The sequence below is a fragment of the Podarcis cretensis genome, assembly GCF_951804945.1.
Source record: "Podarcis cretensis genome assembly, chromosome: 6".
Taxonomy (NCBI): Eukaryota; Metazoa; Chordata; class Lepidosauria; order Squamata; family Lacertidae; genus Podarcis; species Podarcis cretensis.
In genome coordinates this window covers 58,063,310-58,081,529 of record NC_137175.1, presented here as the reverse complement: position 1 = coordinate 58,081,529, position 18,220 = coordinate 58,063,310, and the positions used below count along the sequence as shown (strand labels likewise).

Sequence of the window (18,220 nt, the reverse complement as noted above, 5' to 3'; positions counted from 1 at the left end):
TCAAAGTCATATTATCTCAGATTTACTTTAAGGCAATAGCAGTGAACTTTGGTGCTACAGAGGCTGCAAGTCACCCTACAACTGGAGCACAGAGCTTTAGCACTATCAGGAAATTGCTATGCAGTAGGGCCACAACTTTTGCAAAGGTTACGTTTAGGGGATTGTGCCCAAAGTCAAAACCCAAAAAACAACAACAACCAAAGTCAAAATTGTGCATATAGTCAAAACGCATTGGTTTCTATAAAGCACACAAGTTAAATGTGTACAAGTTGCAGGCTTACTATATTGCTCTGAGGTTGTACCTAATTAAGCAGTATGTTCCCAGTTCACTCCTATAATGCTCAACTTCAGGGTGACATTAAGAATAAAAAGGGGGAAAACAAAGAACACATCCATGCCAGCACACACACAGATGCAAAATTGTAGGATATAATCTTCAAACAGAAATGCTAAACTAATGCAGAAAATTAGGCATTACTGACAACTGTTAGCACCATCAAGTGGAACTATGGAAGCCTGGGAAATGTTTACATCATGCAACAGAACGCTCAGTCCCAGTGCCAGACTGCCACTGATGCTGTTTAAAAGAACACAGAGGTTCTAAACTGTTCTAACTGTTAGAGAGAAACGAGTAACGTAGCCACGAAAAGGAAAGCAGCAGATCAAAGAGCTGAATCATCCAGAATGGTAAGTGAACAACAAGAGGAAGTGGGATAATAAACTGGCCTAATATTGTTAAAGATTTAAAAAATAAGTCAGTCGCTAGTAACAAAAAGCGGGGGGCAATTTCTTGTTGCAACACAACATAGGACCCCAACCCCTTTTTCTCTTTCACATTAAAGAGCAGGTATTCACCTGCCTCAGGGATGACAAAGACCTCTTCTGCCTGCAATTCATTTTGGAAATAGGACCATGAACACATACCTTTAACTAGATAGCAGTGTCGGGGCTAACCAGTAGGGCCACGAAACAGGACCCCTCACGGATAGGGTAGCAGTTTCTGTATATTGGAGGTGGGGGCGTCTGATATAAGCAAATACTACTTTGTTACAAAAAGGGAGATAATCATATTCCCCTGCCAATCCACTACTGATATAAATCTGGCTTATTACTCTTATATACTTTCTTTAAAAAAAAACTTCCCTGCTATGTCTTGCTGTTAACACTTAGATTTTAATTTGGCAAGCCACTTTGAGTTTATAATTATTAAAGAGAAAGGCTGATGAGAGTGGTGATGGTGGTGAAACAATTTTTAAGTTCTAATTGTTTCCATGCACAAAACAAACTTTTCTTATCAGTCCTTTAAGAACATGTTCTCTCATGTTCTTGTTCAACTTATTTATTTGTTATTTAGAGCATTTGTACCCCACTCTTCAGCCAAGAAGGCTCCCAGAGGGGCCTTTATTTGTTGTTTAGTCGTTTAGTCGTGTCCGACTCTTCGTGACCCCATGGACCAGAGAACGCCAGGCACTCCTGTCCTCCACTGCCCCCCGCAGCTTGGTCAGACTCATGCTGGTGACCTCGAAAACACTATCCAACCATCTCGTCCTCTGTCGCCCCCTTCTCCTTGTGCCCTCCATCTTTCCCAACATCAGGGTCTTCTCCAGGGAGTCTTCTCTTCTCATGAGGTGGCCAAAGTACTGGAGCCTCAGCTTCACAATCTGTCCTTCCAGGGAGCACTCCGGGCTGATTTCCTTCAGAATGGAGAGGTTTGATCTTCTTGCAGTCCATGGGACTCTCAAGAGTCTCCTCCAGCACCATAATTCAAAAGCATCAATTCTTCGGCGATCAGCCTTCTTTATGGTCCAGCTCTCACTTCCATACATCACTACTGGGAAAACCATAGCTTTAACTATACGGACCTTTGTTGGCAAGGTGATGTCTCTACTTCTCAAGATGCTGTCTAGGCCTGTCATTGCCCTTCTCCCAAGAAGCAGGCGTCTTTTAATTTCGTGGCTGCTATCACCATCTGCAGTGATCATGGAGCCCAAGAAAGTAAAATCTCTCACTGCCTCCATTTCTTCCCCTTCTATTTGCCAGGAGGTGATGGGACCAGTAGCCATGATCTTCGTTTTTTTGATGTTGAGCTTCAGACCATATTTTGCACTCTCCTCTTTCACCCTCAATAAAAGGTTCTTTAATTCCTCCTCACTTTCTGCCATCAAGGTTGTGTCATCTGCATATCTGAGGTTGTTGATATTTCTTCCGGCAATCTTAATTCCGGCTAGGGATTCATCCAGCCCAGCCTTTCGCATGATGAATTCTGCATATAAGTTAAATAAGCAGGGAGACAAAATGCAGCCTTGTCGTACTCCTTTCCCAATTTTGAACCAGTCAGTTGTTCCATATCCAGTTCTAACTGTAGCTTCTTGTCCCACATAGAGATTTCTCAGGAGACAGATGAGGTGATCAGGCACTCCCATTTCTTTAAGAACTTGCCATAGTTTGCCATGGTCGACACAGTCAAAGGCTTTTGCATGGTCAATGAAGCAGAAGTAAATGTCTTTCTGGAACTCTCTAGCTTTCTCCATAATCCAGCGCATGTTTGCAATTTGGTCTCTGGTTCCTCTGCCTCTTCTAAATCCAGCTTGCACTTCTGGGAGTTCTCGGTCCACATACTGCTTGAGCCTTCCTTGTAGAATTTTAAGCATAACCTTGCTAGCGTGAGAAATTAGTGCAATTGTGCGATAGTTGGAGCATTCTTTGGCACTGCCCTTCTTTGGGATTGGGATGTAGACTGATCTTCTCCAATCTTCTGGCCACTGCTGAGTTTTCCAAACTTGCTGGCATATTGAGTGTAGCACCTTAACAGCATCATCTTTTAAAATTTTAAATAGTTCAGCTGGAATACCATCACTTCCACTGGCCTTGTTATTTGCAGTGCTTTCTAAGGCCCATTTGACTTCACTCTCCAGGATGTCTGGCTCAAGGTCAGCAACCACACTACCTGGGGTATATGAGACATCCGTTTCTTTCTGGTATAATTCCTCTGTGTATTCTTGCCACCTCTTCTTGATGTCTTCTGCTTCTGTTAGGTCCTTTCCACTTTTGTCCTTTATTATGGAAATCTTTGTACGAAATGTTCCTTTCATATCTCCAATTTTCTTGAACAGATCTCTGGTTTTTCCCATTCTATTGCTTTCCTCTATTTCTTTGCATTGCTTGTTTAAGAAGGTCTTCTTGTCTCTCCTTGCTATTCTTTGGAAATCTGCATTCAATTTCCTGTATGTTTCACGATCTCCCTTGCATTTTGCTTGCCTTCTCTCCCCCGCTATTTGTAAGGCCTCATTGGACAGCCACTTTGCTTTCTTGCATTTCCTTTTCATTGGGATGGTTTTCGTTGCTGCCTCCTGTATAATGTTACGAGCCTCCATCCATAGTTCTTCAGGCACTCTGTCCACCAAATCTAAATCCTTAAACCTGTTCCTCACTTCCACTGTGTATTCATAAGGGATTTGACTTAGATTGTATCTTACCGGCCCAGTGGTTTTTCCTACTTTCTTCAGTTTAAGCTTGAATTTTGCTATAAGAAGCTGATGATCTGAGCCACAGTCAGCTCCAGGTCTTGTTTTTGCTGACTGTATAGAGCTTCTCCATCTTTGGCTACAGAGAATATAATCAATCTGATTTCGATGCTACCCATCTGGTGATGTCCATGTGTAGAGTCGTCTCTTGTGTTGTTGGAAAAGCGTGTTTGTGATGACCAGCTTGTTCTCTTGACAGAACTCTATTAGCCTTTGCCCTGCTTCGTTTTGATCTCCAAGGCCAAACTTGCCAGTTGTTCCTTTTATCTCTTGACTCCCTACTTTAGCATTCCAATCCCCTATAATGAGAAGAACATCCTTCTTTGGTGTCACTTCTATAAGGTGTTGTAAGTCTTCATAGAATTGGTCAATTTCAGTTTCTTCAGCACCAGTAGTTGGTGCATAAACTTGGATTACTGTGATGTTAAAAGGTCTGCCTTGGATTCGTATCGAGATCATTCTATCATTTTTGAGATTGCATCCCAGTACAGCTTTTGCCACTCTTTTGTTGACTATGAGGGCCACTCCATTTCTTTTACGGGTTTCTTGCCCACAGTAGTAGATATGATGGTCATCCGAACTGAATTCACCCATTCCCGTCCATTTTAGTTCACTGATGCCCAGGATGTCAATATTTATTCTTGCCATCTCATTTTTGACCACCTCCAACTTACCCATGTTCATGGTTCTTACATTCCAGGTTCCTATGCAATATTTTTCTTTACAGCATTGGACTTTCCTTTCGCTTCCAGGCATATCCGCAACTGAGCGTCCTTTCGGCTTTGGCCCAGCCGCTTCATCAGCTCTGGATCTACTTGTACTTGCCCTCCGCTCTTCCCCAGTAGCATGTTGGACGCCTTCCGACCTGAGGGGCTCATCTTCCAGCGTCATAACTTTTATATGCCTGTTGTCTTTGTCCATGGAGTTTTCTTGGCAGGGATACTGGAGTGGCTTGCCGGTTCCTCCTCCAGGTGGATCACGTTTGGTCAAAACTCTCCACTATGACCTGTTCATCTTGGGTGCCCTGCTCGGCATAGTTCATAGCTTCTCTGAGTTCTCATTTAAAACAAGAGAGTCCCTACCCACCAGCTTGCCTGGAAGACACAGCACAAAAGGAAAGAGGAAGGAGGAGGCAAGAAAAGCAAATTCAGGTGCCAATTCTTAAAGTTCAGTTGTAGTTCTTATAACTACCAGATAGAATATAAATACAATTTTTTTATCCTTTTACTTATCCTCTATCCTCTTTCAGTGTTTCTCATATAGCCAGCTCATAGGTGCAGTTGTACTAATATGAAAAAACTATCTAGAATTTGTGGGAAATTATTAGTTATTCTTCATGTTGTGATGGCAGATTATCCAGAAGCTTTTTGATTTTCCAAAAGGAGTGAATCAAACACCCCCCCAATTGCACCTTCCATGCTATTGCTGATCAAAAATAATAATAATTAAAATCTGTGTTAGTGGATAAAAAAGGATAATGAAATGCCTAATGATCCTTCTATTCTATTTCTTTCTTGGCTGATTCATGAATGTAATTCTCTCAATTACGCTGAAAGGACTGGCACAAAGAACAGCACTTCTGTTTTCTGTCACTGGATGGAAGTACATACTGAATAGTTCTTAGAAGCCAGCCAATCCATCTTCCAGGAACAAATATCACTAAGTATTAAGGGTTGACATTTTCATTATTTGTGTAACTGGTTCTTTTTAAAGGATATTCGCCACAAATGACATTTTTTAACAAAATAGATCAATAGATCTCAAATAACATCTGCCTATCAACCTCCAAGGTCATCTTAAAATCATTAACAAGACCATGTAAAATTATTTCCATTTCTGTCTGCCTCATTGATTCTCCATTCTTTTAAATATTTCATACAAAAGTATAATTTGCCTGGTTTCATGTGAGCCCCCTAATATCATTTTTTTCCTCTCTTGTTGTTAACTCAGTTCTGAAAAAGAAAAAGAAACCCTTTGCAGGCACAAGTTGTAAGATGAATTCTATAGAAATAATATATTAGGTTAAGTTAGGTTTAATGCATTTGCCGTGGGGAACTTCAGGAAAAGCCACCCTGATAATAATAATAATAATAATTTATTATTTGTACCCCGCCCATCTGGCTGGGTTTCCTCAGCCACTCTGGGCGGCTTCCATAGAAACCAAAAATACAGTAAAATATCACAGATTAAAAACTTCCCTGAACATACATTGGGACAATACATTGTTTTATAAGGCATATTAGGAAAACTTGTTTTTTTCTTCATCAAATTCTGTGTTTTTAAATTTTAATCATTATTTTATATACAATCAAGGTGACCAGAGAGCTGCTAGTACAGATAACCCCCCCGCAAAAAAATGTTTATTGGCATGTAAATAAAAATCAGGCCTTCTCTTTACCAGGCTAACATATTTCATATCTGAGACCTCCTGAAACTATGTTTCCACCACTATATGGTGATCAGCACACTGATCAGCAGTTGGCCTGGTTTTGCTTTGTGGACTGAGAATTTCAGTCTCCGGGATCAGGCTTGCCCCTGCTATAACTATAACTTTCTGATTTCAAAAACCTTATGAAGTAGGGGATTATCTCTCCTGATCTCATTGTTTTTTTGTGTTGATATGTTAGAACCACTGTGACTAAATGGACTCAAATGAGAATATTGTGAATGAGAGACAGCCACTGAGGGTGACATACCACATCAGCCGAAAAGTGTACAATGAAGAAGAATTCCAACAAGATCACGACCAAAAGATTTATGCCACATCCACCAGGGAAGTTGATACCCCTCCAACAAGGCGGAAAATCCAGTGCAGGTATTGTAAATTGGGACTCCTATCCCTTTGAAGATCACCATTGACACTTTATATTATAAGTGAGCAGCAAAAGCACTGAACCCAATAGATCCCCATTTCCTGTATATATTAGAAATGCAGTTCTCCAACCAAACAAAAATGCAAAATTAGGGGGAAATGTGTATAAGAATGAATATGTTAGTAAAACAGCATACCAAAATGCATTATATTAGGATAAATTGCTTGCAAAAATGTGTATATTAGTTGAAACTGCAGGCCAAAATGTGTTTATTAGGGTAAATTACACACGATTTAAAAAATATTCATTTTGATTCACATGGGGGGGGGACCCTTAAATTTCACATATACACTTATGGAGTCAGAACTATCAGTATCATCTCAATGAAGATGTCAACCTAGTGTGTGGCAGCTGTGGAAAAAGCAAATTCCTGCTGATAATGCATTGATGGTGTGATTGTATTTGGAGTGCTGTGTATAGTTCTGGTTCCCTTCCCCCTGAAAGGATGCTGTAGAATTGGGAAAAGGTTCAGAAAGGGGCAACCGAAATGATCAAGGGATAGAGCAGCTCCCACCCCCCACCATGAGGATATATTAAGTTTGAGGATTTTTAGTATAGAGAAATGGCAAGTAGGAGGAGACATGACTGAGGTGCATAACATTATGCATTGTGTGGGAAGTGGAAGAAGAAAGGTTTTTCTTCTTCTTTTCATAACACTAGAACTTATGGATATCCCAAGAAGCTGGATGTTGGCAGTTTCAAGGCAAACAAAATAAAGTACAGTGGTACCTCAGGTTACATACGCTTCGATAATTATGATTTGAGACATGCCTTGAGGAGAACCTCAAAAGACTCTAAAGTAAATGAGGTTGGAGTACTTCTATACCAAATGGCTATTCGCTTAAACCTAGTACCCCTGAATGGTTGCTGCCCTCCCGATATACCGGGGGAGTATACCCACCTAGGCATAAAATCAAACAGTGTACTAAATTACCTTTTAGCCTCGAGTGATCTGATGCCGAAAGCTCTCTCTTTTAAGATTGACAATATTCAGTTTAGTGACCACCTTCCACTTGCTGCTACGTTTGACCTAGACTGGCACGGGGACGAGTACAGTCATCCAACTCAATTAGATTCTAACACAGAAAACCCGGTAGAGGGTATTAATACGGCATTACGAGTGAAGGGTATAAAGTGGTCTGTAACGCAGGCTCAAAAATATTCTGAATTTTTTCAACAGGAGATCATACAAACCTATTCAGCCCTTGACATAACTTCATATGAACACGATCAAACTATTAATCTATTTGCCAATCTGTTGAATGACCTCACGTCATTCTTTACTGTCCCAACCCACCAGGCAAATCGGGCCCACTTCAAGACAGGTGCACTGTGGTTTAACCATAATTGCAAACAAGCCAAACAACATCTTTGTGCTATTTATAATGATTACAAATCCTCAGGGGCGACTATGCTTCCCAGGGAGTACTATCAGGCAAAATCAGCTTACAAATATGTGCACAAAAAGGCCAAACAGGAATGGCAACTGAACCGCTGGCACGCACTTATAGCTCCCTCAAATACCCGTAATTCCCGAAAATTCTGGATGCTGGTTAACAGAAAATCTAAAAGATACCCCCTATCAGTTATTCCTGCCCCAGTTTGGGAATCCTTTTTAAGGAACTATTTTGCCTTACCAGACCTTAATATTAATACAATCGATGGATTCTATGAGCAGCTCCCTCTTTGGCCACCCACCGACCCGGAAGAAATCCACGGACTCATTTCTAATCTCAAAGTTGGAAAAGCCCCCGGTCCTGACCTAGTCCCGGCGGAAGCTATAAAACTTCATGCAGACTGGTGGGCGAAAATCCTGGCCGTTACTTTTGATGCCATAAACAACAGTGGGAAGGTTCCAAGAATATGGAAGGATGCGATTATTATTCCAATTCATAAAAAGGGCTCGACAGATGACCCGGGAAATTACAGGAATATTAGTTTATTGTCAATAATTGGGAAAATATATGCACGGTTCTTGTTAACTAAGCTTACTAAGTGGGCCGAAGAGAATAACCTGATTGGGCCTGAACAGGCTGGTTTTAGACCGAATCAGTCAGCGGTTGATCATGTCTTAGTTTTATACCACCTTGCCCGGAAATATTCCGCCCCAAATAGAGGCCAACTTTGTGCAGCCTTTATTGATTTAAAGGCCGCTTTTGACAGCATCCCCAGAGGATTACTTTGGGGAAAATTAGCACGATGGGGAATAGACTTTTGTGGCTAATAACTAAATTGCATGACGGCTTGGCCGCCAGGGTGAGAATCACTCCGGCCGGCGACCTCTCAAATTCAGTAACCATCAATAGAGGTGTTCGTCAAGGATGTATCCTTGCGCCGACCCTTTTTAATCTATTTATAAGTGATATGAGGGCGCCTCTGATAGATTCTCAAGAAACGATCCACGCCCCTCGTCTTGCCCAATATTGTTGCCCCCTTCTACTCTACGCAGACGACGCAGTGATCCTATCTTTTTCAAGAGTTGGCCTTAGGAGGGCATTAAAAATTTTCGATGTTTACTGCAAATCAAATTTTCTTACAATTAATCATGCCAAGTCCAAAGTCCTAATTTTCACTAAGAGTCAAAAAACCTATAATTGGAGAATAGACGGAAAAGCCATTGACCAAGTCTTTAAATTTCAATACTTGGGAGTCCTTCTCCAACACAACATGGGCTGGAAGGCCCATCTTGCATATGTATTAAATAGACCTAAAGCACTTTCCTTTGCGCTATTGCGTTTTTTCTTTTCAGATGGGGCTTTCCATATTCCATCAGTGTTAAAAGTTTTCAAGGCAAAGGTGATTGCAACAATAGCATATGCAATTCCAATATGGGGGTCTTTTGTTAATCTAACCCAATTGGAGGTAATCCAAAACCAGCTTCTAAGAAGGTTGCTAAAATTACCCAGGTGTGTAAGCAATACTGCTATACGACTCGAACTAAATGTTACATCTCTAGAAACCACATTATGGAAATGCATCCTCTGTTACTGGTTGGCATTATGGCATAAACTTCCAAATCTCCACTTGATACAGTGTCTCTGGAGATGACTTCCCTAGCCCTTGGGCAAAAATAATACATGGGAAACTTGTGTCCTTAGGATTATCTCCATCTGAACTACTAAAATTGGATTTAATCTCTGCCAAGAGAATTATAACTCACAAATTAGAGGAGATGGATTTACAATTTAATATTGCGACAGGTGGTGGCACCTGTTCGCCGATAAACCTTGGCTTAACACCTCCAATGAAACTTCCATCTTATTTAACTACCTTATCTGTGGTGATGCACAGGTACGCCTTTATAAAGGCTAGATTCAATGTTTTCCCATCAAATGTGTTGGGTAACAGACTCTCCAACGGACAGATCTCACTCCTCTGTGACTGTAAAAGTGGATCTATAGAATCGTTATATCATACAATCTTCTGTTGTCCATTACATTCGGCTTTACGGTCCAAGTTTCTGGCCCCATATTTATCGAGAATTGCTGACAGACCTCAGGAAGCCCAAATAATATACTTATTAAACGACGAAGACACAAGTAGATCCCTTGCAGTCGCTAGATACCTGATTAATGTCTTATTTCAAAAGAGGAGAAATGGATCACTGTATGACTCTGACAGCTTAGCTAAACTTAAGAACCATCAATAAGTGCCAGAACTAAGACGCATATCTCCCAAAATCCGAGGGATTTGAATTTCTGTTTACATAGAGGGAGCTTATTGTGTATAGTGTTTACTTTATTGAAGTAAAATTGGTTTTATATGGGTGTTTTAACTTGGATTTTAACTGTTTAAATTGTATTGTTTATGGATAAATTTTGATGTATTGTTTTCGATATGGGCCAATGGCCGTAATAAATCAAACTGAACTGAACTACATATGCTTCAGGTTACAGACTCCACTAACCCAGAAATAATACCTCGGGTTAAGAACTTTGCTTCAGGATGAGAACAGAAATCGGGCTCCAGCGGCGCGGCAGCAGCAGGAGGCCCCATTAGCTAAAGTTAATCTTCAGGTTATCTTCAGGTTAAGAACAGTTTCAGGTTAAGAACAGACCTCCAGGACGAATTAAGTTCTTAACCCGAGGTACCACTGTACTTATTCACACAGTGCATTGTTAAACTATGGAATTCACTCCCATGAAAGGCAGTGATGGCCACTGACTTGGATGGCTTTGAAAGAGGATTAGACAAATTCATGGGGGATATGGCTATCGGGGCTACTAACCATGAATACCAGTTGCTGCAAACCAGAGGAGAGGGCTCCTGTGCGTGGATCCTGCTCGTTGGTTTCCTACAGGCATCTGGTTGGCCATTATGAGAGCAGGATGCTGAGCTAGATGAGCCAATGGCCTGATCCAGCAGCAGCTTCTTTTGATCTTAAAACGTTTATGTGTTCAAATTTCTGTACTAGAATGAAACCCTCACATTTTTATTTATTTTTTATTTTGCAATCATGGATGTAAAATTGATATTAAGCTGAACACAATTTAAAGGCATCAGGGATATTGGCATTTGTCACCAAACATAAATGAAAGCACAGGGCTGAGAAGTATTAATCCACAAAGGTGTTGATCTAGTTAGTGGAGAAAGTCATCCAATTGATGAGTTGCAAAGCTTTTTCTTAGAAACAGCACAGTTCAATTTGTTTCAGATTCTCGTGGGTACTCTTCCGGAAGTTCATTCTCAATGTGTTTCCCTTTCTAAACTGGCTTTGTTCATATCGCGTCACTGAATGGATTTTAGGAGACATACACGCTGGCATAAATGTAGGGATGGTGCAGATTTTTCAAGGTAAACCAGCTGTCTTTATTATTTATTTTAAGTTCTCTCCCCTTTCCCTTAGGAAATACTTAAGAGTTTCCGCCCTTGGATAACACAAGCTTAAAAAGTATTAGGGCTGGGGTGGTGAAACTGGGGTTCCCCAAATATTGCTAGACTCCAGCTCCTATCTGCCCCAGGCAACACAGCCAATGGTCAGGGGTGTTGGGAGCTTGGTCCAAAAACATCTGGAAGATTGCAGGTTCTCCATCCCTGACCTGGAGTCCCCCTTAAGCAGCAGGGCTGGTCTGCCCATGAGGCATGGGGAATCGGTCACCACAAGGTGGCAGGCTCCAGACAGCTGAGAGGGGCACTGCTGGTGCAAGCATGTGGTTGTTGTAACCACCACACACCCTCTTCCCACCCATGCACCTGCAACACACTACCTGCTCCTCTCCAGCTTTCTTTGAATACCTGGGCAGAGGAGGAGGGGCATTTTCAGTTTTGCCTGGAGCAGCGAAACATCCTGGGCCAGCCCTGCCCTTACCTTACTCCAGAGGAGTAGTCCTCTGTTTGGCAGACCAGAAAATATGGGAGCTAGAGAATCTTCTCCTTCACCGCTCCTTGACTCCTAGGTGATAAGGGGAGTCATTAAACGTTGTGCTACTTTTAATTTTATTTGTGTACGGCTGACCGAGAAAGCCAAACCGAGAGGAAAGGCAGATCAATGCCATAAGCACACCCAACATGTATTTAAAGCACCTGACTTCCCTTCAAAGAATTTTGCAAACTGTGGTTTCCCCATCAAACAGCTACAATTCCCAATGCCCTTAAGAAATCACAGTCCCCAGGCTTTTTTGGTCATTACTTTTAATGTGCATTAGCTGTGCTTTAAAAGTATGGTGAAAGAGAGGCCAAAGAGACTCAGGAGGGAGAAGAAGTGGGCTTTGAAGGCCAAAAGAAGACCTTACTTTAATTGCCCAACTAGGAAGCCTGCCAGGGAAGTTTTTTTAATCAGTTATAGGGCATGGTTGCACTTACATTGGAACCACAGCATACACGGAGGGAAGGTTCCTTAATTCAAATTAGAATCACCCCTTGCACTGAAATTAGCCTTAAGGAAAATCTCCTATTGAGACCATTGTAAAGCACTTTGTGCACAGAAAAGTGCTATAAGAGTAATTTATCACTTATACTAGGCTTGGCTTGCTTCCAATACTTAAATGAACTGTCTGCTTTGACACAATCTGTCTGATACTTTTGATACATTATTTATAAAACACATTCTTCCAGGGCTATCAGGAATAGTGATAACCGGACTACCGCTACCAGTTATCAATAGTTTTTATTCTGCATTTTGCTGCTCTCTAGCATATGTCATATTTGGAACTTCACGTCATATGTCCATTGGTGAGTACTGTTCTGCCCAGCTATTTCAGTCTTCTAGGAAATGTACTGTTTGCCAACAGAGATTGTAAACTTTGTTTTTATTAATTTAGGGGTCATATCCATGTGGATAGGAGGTTCTTTGCTCCAGCAGAGGCTTCTATCAGTAGAAGAGGGGGGAAGAGAATTTTGCTGATGGCCCCTCCTCTCTGAAGCCCCTCCACTCCCAAATTTGCTCCAAAGAATTAGCTGACCCTTTAGCACAGTGTGGGAGGTAGTGTGGGGGATTGTAGTGGGACAGGAAATTGCCTCCCTCCCCATTTTGTTAATAGAAATCTCTGTTGAATCACAAGGACCTTTAATCTGCATGAGTAATACCATTAGATTTTACCCTATGTCTTCTGACATATCATCTTCTGTTTCATTTTGATTTATTGGTAATAAATATTTCACTCACAAGTCACCAAGCCCCTTAAATATCAGCTGTCTTGTTTTTACTGAAGTGTTGTTTGATCTCTTTTCTGCTAAAACCTGTAACACGTGAAAAGGTTTGCAGAGATATTCAAAACAGTTTATTAATGTGTCAAAATGGATTATTCTCTTCTTCTTCAAGATTCATTAATTATAATTTTCTCTATACATGCCATTACCATATGGAAATGTATTCATATCTGTTTCCTCACCTGTTTGTGGGGAGTGATGCATGTCCTCTTCTTTGACAATGTGTAATGGGCCACCCCATGTAGAGTGGGCTAGTGGATGATGCAGACTGAGGCCTAGGAAAGCTCTGCTTAAACTGCCTGGCATGGCAGAGGAGAGTAGGAAGTATGTTGTAAGGAGAACCGCATTCCCACCTTCTCTCTGAACCTGGAAGAACAACACCATCTCCAGGTTTACTGAGGCCCTTGAGCAAGCTGGTCTTGGCAGGCTTTCTCCCTGATTGGGCCCACTTCCTCTTTACTGCTGCCACCAATTCTCATTCACTCGCCCTCTCCCTTTGGGCCCTGTTGCAACGCAGCCAGGTGAATGGAGAATACTGTTCCTTGCTCCTCCTGCCAATGTCCACTTGCTTAGGGGAGACAGGCAGAGGAACATCAAGGAGAATGAGCAACAGAGGCAGGGCCAAGAGGTGCCAGTGGGGCATATTCTGGGACGTAGGCTTCTGCAGGTGCCCAACAATGCCAACCCTGGACAGCAGCCCTGTAGAACCAGGAAGGGGAACTTCTGGCCTATGAGCTGAATACAGCCCTCTGGGCCTCTCTAACCAGCCTTCAGGATTCTTCCCTAGGCCAGACCACTCACCGGCCCTGTTCTGTATACTCTCAATTTTTGCCTGGCTGGCATATGTCCTACAAGTCTGATGATACCTCTTCCTTGCCTACACAGACAGGTATATGTGTGTGAAACTTCCATCTGTTGAAGGGTTGTAATGTGGCTTACTGTACAAAGTTAAGAGTGGCTGTCCCTGCCCACCATAGGTGTGTGGCCCCTGGAAGGCTGCCCATAAGGGAATGTGGCACCTGGGCTGAAAAGTGTTTCCCCTTCCTGCTGTAATGGAGCAAGGTTATAGCTCCAACCTCTTGGCAGCCCAGGTCAGTCATATACCGTAAATGCAGACTGGCTGTCCTTATACCTTCTGTGCAGGCCAGAACAGTGGGAGTCCAACTGAAATGGGCCAACAATTTTGAGGGCACCTACTCAAATCCCCCCATAGAGGCAAAGGGGATTGAAATGGGGCCTACATTTCACATCTGGTCTGGGCCTGTTACCAACTTTGCACAGCCCTGCTACTGTGAAACCCATCGATGGACATTTTACGCCTTGAGCACCCTGGTGGGAAAGTGGGATATAACTTTAATTTCAAAAGTGGTTGTTGGAATTGCTTTGTTTTTAGCTTTGGGTTTTCTCCTTCTGTTGGTAACAGGTTCTTTCAGCATTTTGAATGCAATGGTGGCAAATTTTCAGAACACCCTTAATCTTAACTTAAGAATGCCATTTAACGGAACTGTGGCCAACTTCTCAGATGCAGCGTTTATGGTCAGTTATATGGAAGTATTAACATACACTGCATCTACGACATTTTTGGTTGGGATTATACAGGTAGGAAATACACTTGGTTATTGGTTATCATTTCTGAAATGTTACATTTTTCTGCAGAAAGCTTTCCATTCTTTAAAAGTGATTCGTGAAATTAATGATTGACATAGCATATGGCTTCAATACCAGTACATTGGGCAGTTTCAATGTTGTAAGTAACTTCCCCCAAATAACCATATTTCCCTTCCCATGTTATACATTTTATTATTCCCAATATTCCCAATAATAACATTTTGTTATTCGCAATATACATTTTATATTGGACGAGAAGAGGCTATGCATGCCTAGGTCTGTCCTTGCTACCAGGAAAAGTGCCACAATTGGGATTCCAGATCCCACATAGAGTTGTATGAATATAGAACACATTCTCACACTCTACTCCCTGTGAGGAGGATATGGACAAGACAAGCAAGTAGGATCCCTTTTCACTCTTGATCAGATAGGTGGGAAACATGAGAACAGGGCTTATGGTCAGAAAATATACTGACATTAGCTGAGTATTAGATTATATAGATATCTTGTGCAGATACTTTAAATAGGTGAACATTTTCCAGTGCCTTCATGCTTCTCCTTAGAACTTAAACCAGGGATCAGCAACTTGGTGCCTGCAGAAGCACATGCACCCACAGATGCCCTTCTCTGGCATTTACAGGGTCTTTGGTCCCCCACCATGCTGAAATTATATTGATTCCAACTGTTCTTCTCATTTGCAAATGTGCCTTCTTTAGGATTGGACGTTAAGAGCAGGGTGGGGTGTGAGTGAGATTTAGAATTATAAGGGAGGACGGGAAGTAGGTCTGAGGATGGGGGGGCAATGGTCTCCGAGGTTAGATAGAAAGAGGTTGCTGAAAAGTGTGGGGGATGGCAACAATAGACTTACTTCAGGCAACTGAAAGGGTGGACTAATTTGGAGACTCCCCAGAACAGTCTCTTCCTGCCTTCCTTGCAGAATGGACAGCTGGAAAAATGCCTGCCTGCCTCTAACTCTAAGCAAGTAACATGGCAAGCTTTTATAAGTAGACTTGGCACTGCAGAAAGTTGGGGTGTACAACTGGGCCTTAAAGGTGCCATTTTCTTTCTTTGCCTCTCTTCCTTTTAGCTGTTCTTGTGCTGCATTGGCTTGGGATTTGTCACAACATATCTGTCAGAAAGTCTCATCAATGCTTACCTCACTGCAGCAGCGCTACATGTTATTATCTCCCAGTTCTCCTTCATTTTTGGGATTGTAATTGACTTCCATTCAGGACCCTTGGCATTTTTTTACGTGAGTAAATCCAGCCTTTACTCAAAGCTAATCCCGTTTCTTGGCAGGGGACAGGGAGATCAGTTTAAGAAGTTGCAAGCAGAAAGTTGTAAGCCACTAGTTGAAATGTCTGTGAATTGCTTGGGTGGGGGGGGATTAATGCAGTACCAGTTCCCTCCAGAGGCTTCCCTTATGTCTCCCTCATGCGTTGGATGTAGGAATGCGGAAGGAATTGATTCACTTCCCATTTAAAGGCAAATCTACCTAATTTGCCTGTACAGACTTACACAATTTTGCTAGAGTGTTTGAACATTCCCAGTGCATTTACTTGTGTAGAAATGTATATGTGACTGAGGACTGTGCTTTTTGCATCTGATGTAAAGTCTGGATGCACACAGGGGCTGTACGCACAGTCTAAGGACACTACATAAATGGGAATTAGGTGCAGATAGGATCCCACTTTTTATTTTTTAACTTAGGTCAGCCATGTTTCTTTTGGAAAATTCCATCTGAAAGTGTTAGAGCACCACCAAGTCCCATTGCTCCCAGGGTGGACCGAAGTTGTGCATGATAGCTGCTCCAGGTTGTGGGAAGATGGATAACCTTCCCTGAGCCTTTAAAAACAGGATTTTAATAAATCCTGAAGCAATGGATTCAACTTGCAGAAAATAATTTTTTTACTAGACATTAGGAATAACTTTCTGGCAATAAGAGCTGTTCAGCAGTGGAACGGACTACCTTGGAAAGTGGTGGACTCTCCTTCATTGGAGGTTTTTAAGCAGTGATTGGATGGCCATCTGTCAGGGATTCTTTAGTTGTGATTCCTGCATTGCTGGGGGTTGGACTAAATTAGGGTCATTCCAACTTTACAATTATTTGATGGTGGTTGTTTTTTTTAATAAAGAGAGAGACAGAAACAGTTTGTAGCTCTTAGACCGCACTGTAAAGGGATCAGAAGGACTGCAGATTCTGAAGTGGACACATGATCCAATCTGGAATATAACCCACCTAGATCAAATCATTTGAGTCTGCTTTTGAATCTGAGTTCTGCAAATTTATTCCCCATCCCTGGTTGTGGAACACATGAATGATGAATACAGATTTCTTCTGTTGTAATATACAGAAATGTATAGCAATGTTGTGAAGAAAGCATACTTGCCTGCAATTGCTATATTTTGTGTGTGCATGTTAGTGATTTTCCATACTACTGAATTTGATTTCCATGCTACTGAATTAATTAACCCTTATAAAAATTCTTCTTGCTGAGTATTTTCTTTCCCCCTCAGAACTTAGTGTATTATTGCATGGGCCTCCCAAAAGCTAATTCCACCAGTATCCTGCTCTTCTTGCTATCTGTACTAATGCTGAGAGTCAGCAAATGCATTAAGATAACTTACAAACATAGTCCCGTTGAGTTTCCTATGGAGCTTCTTTTGGTAAGTACCTTACATTCTTTGAATAAGAAATATGTTATGCTTCACAGACAGTGATTTCCTCACTAGATGGGAAATAACCTGAGTGGTGTTTTAAGCATAGAACCTGTCCAAGGAACAATATCTGTGAACCTTTGTATTATCTTTAGGCTTTAGTATAGAGAGGAGAGTTTCACCAAGTAAATTCAGCTTCTCTGAGGCTGAAATCCTAGGCACACTTACGGAATAATTCAAACTACCAGATCTGCTGGCTGGGAGGGGTCAGGATGAGCAGGAAGACACACACCTCTGGTGGAAATAGGTCCACACCAACAGAAAATCCACATGCTGTTAGAACCACATCCTCATACCAGTGGAAAGCATGATAGGAACAAGAGATGCCTGGGAAGAGACAGAAGAGAGATAAAAAATGGGGTGTGCTAAGGGTGCATTTAGGGACTGACATTTTGCCACTTACAAACCCCCACCAGTCTTGCCTTTGGAATGGGGCAAAACTGAAAGAGAAGGATTAATGAAATTCAACTCTACAGGAGTTGGAAGCTCCACATTACAGGAGCACTAGGGATATGGCCGTTCTCAGTTGCCAATCACAGCACAACAGGATATAAGCCCTGCATGTGCCAGCCACAACTCCAGTGACTGTTTGCATGTCATGGAGCTATGCCCAACATTACCTGGTTGTATGGGCTTTGATCTCATGAGGTGGGACCTTTGATGAAAGGGGACCATGGTGAAAGAGCACAAACACAATGCACTTTCTGCAATAACACAGAACCACGGAGGAATCCCAAAGCTGGATTTCAATGGGTGAGTTCAGAGTAGGCTCAGTCGCCATGGCTGTCTGAAGCAGTGTCAATGTTAGAGTTGGCATTGGATTTTAGGATAGCTTTTTAAAAATTCCTG

At 41.9% G+C, this 18,220-nt stretch overlaps 1 protein-coding gene across 5 annotated transcripts in view; it reads left to right on the top strand.

The window, feature by feature from the left end:
* Positions 1–547: 547 nt before the first annotated feature.
* The window catches only part of SLC26A8 (solute carrier family 26 member 8), a 34,903-nt gene continuing 17,230 nt past the window's right edge, over positions 548–18,220 (top strand). Inside the window, exons 1-8 of one of the 5 annotated variants that reach the window (XM_079982291.1) lie at positions 555–687; positions 5,081–5,187; positions 6,152–6,339; positions 11,052–11,191; positions 12,452–12,568; positions 14,469–14,644; positions 15,741–15,905; positions 17,171–17,320. In XM_079982291.1, the coding sequence (XP_079838417.1) occupies positions 6,167–6,339; positions 11,052–11,191; positions 12,452–12,568; positions 14,469–14,644; positions 15,741–15,905; positions 17,171–17,320 (921 nt within the window). In that variant the 5' untranslated portion in view covers positions 555–687; positions 5,081–5,187; positions 6,152–6,166. Of the gene's footprint in view, positions 688–4,581; positions 4,676–5,080; positions 5,188–6,151; positions 6,340–11,051; positions 11,192–12,451; positions 12,569–13,839; positions 13,935–14,468; positions 14,645–15,740; positions 15,906–17,170; positions 17,321–18,220 lie in introns of those variants that run through there. The other 4 variants (XM_079982292.1, XM_079982293.1, XM_079982294.1 and 1 more) reach the window with 4 other exon arrangements.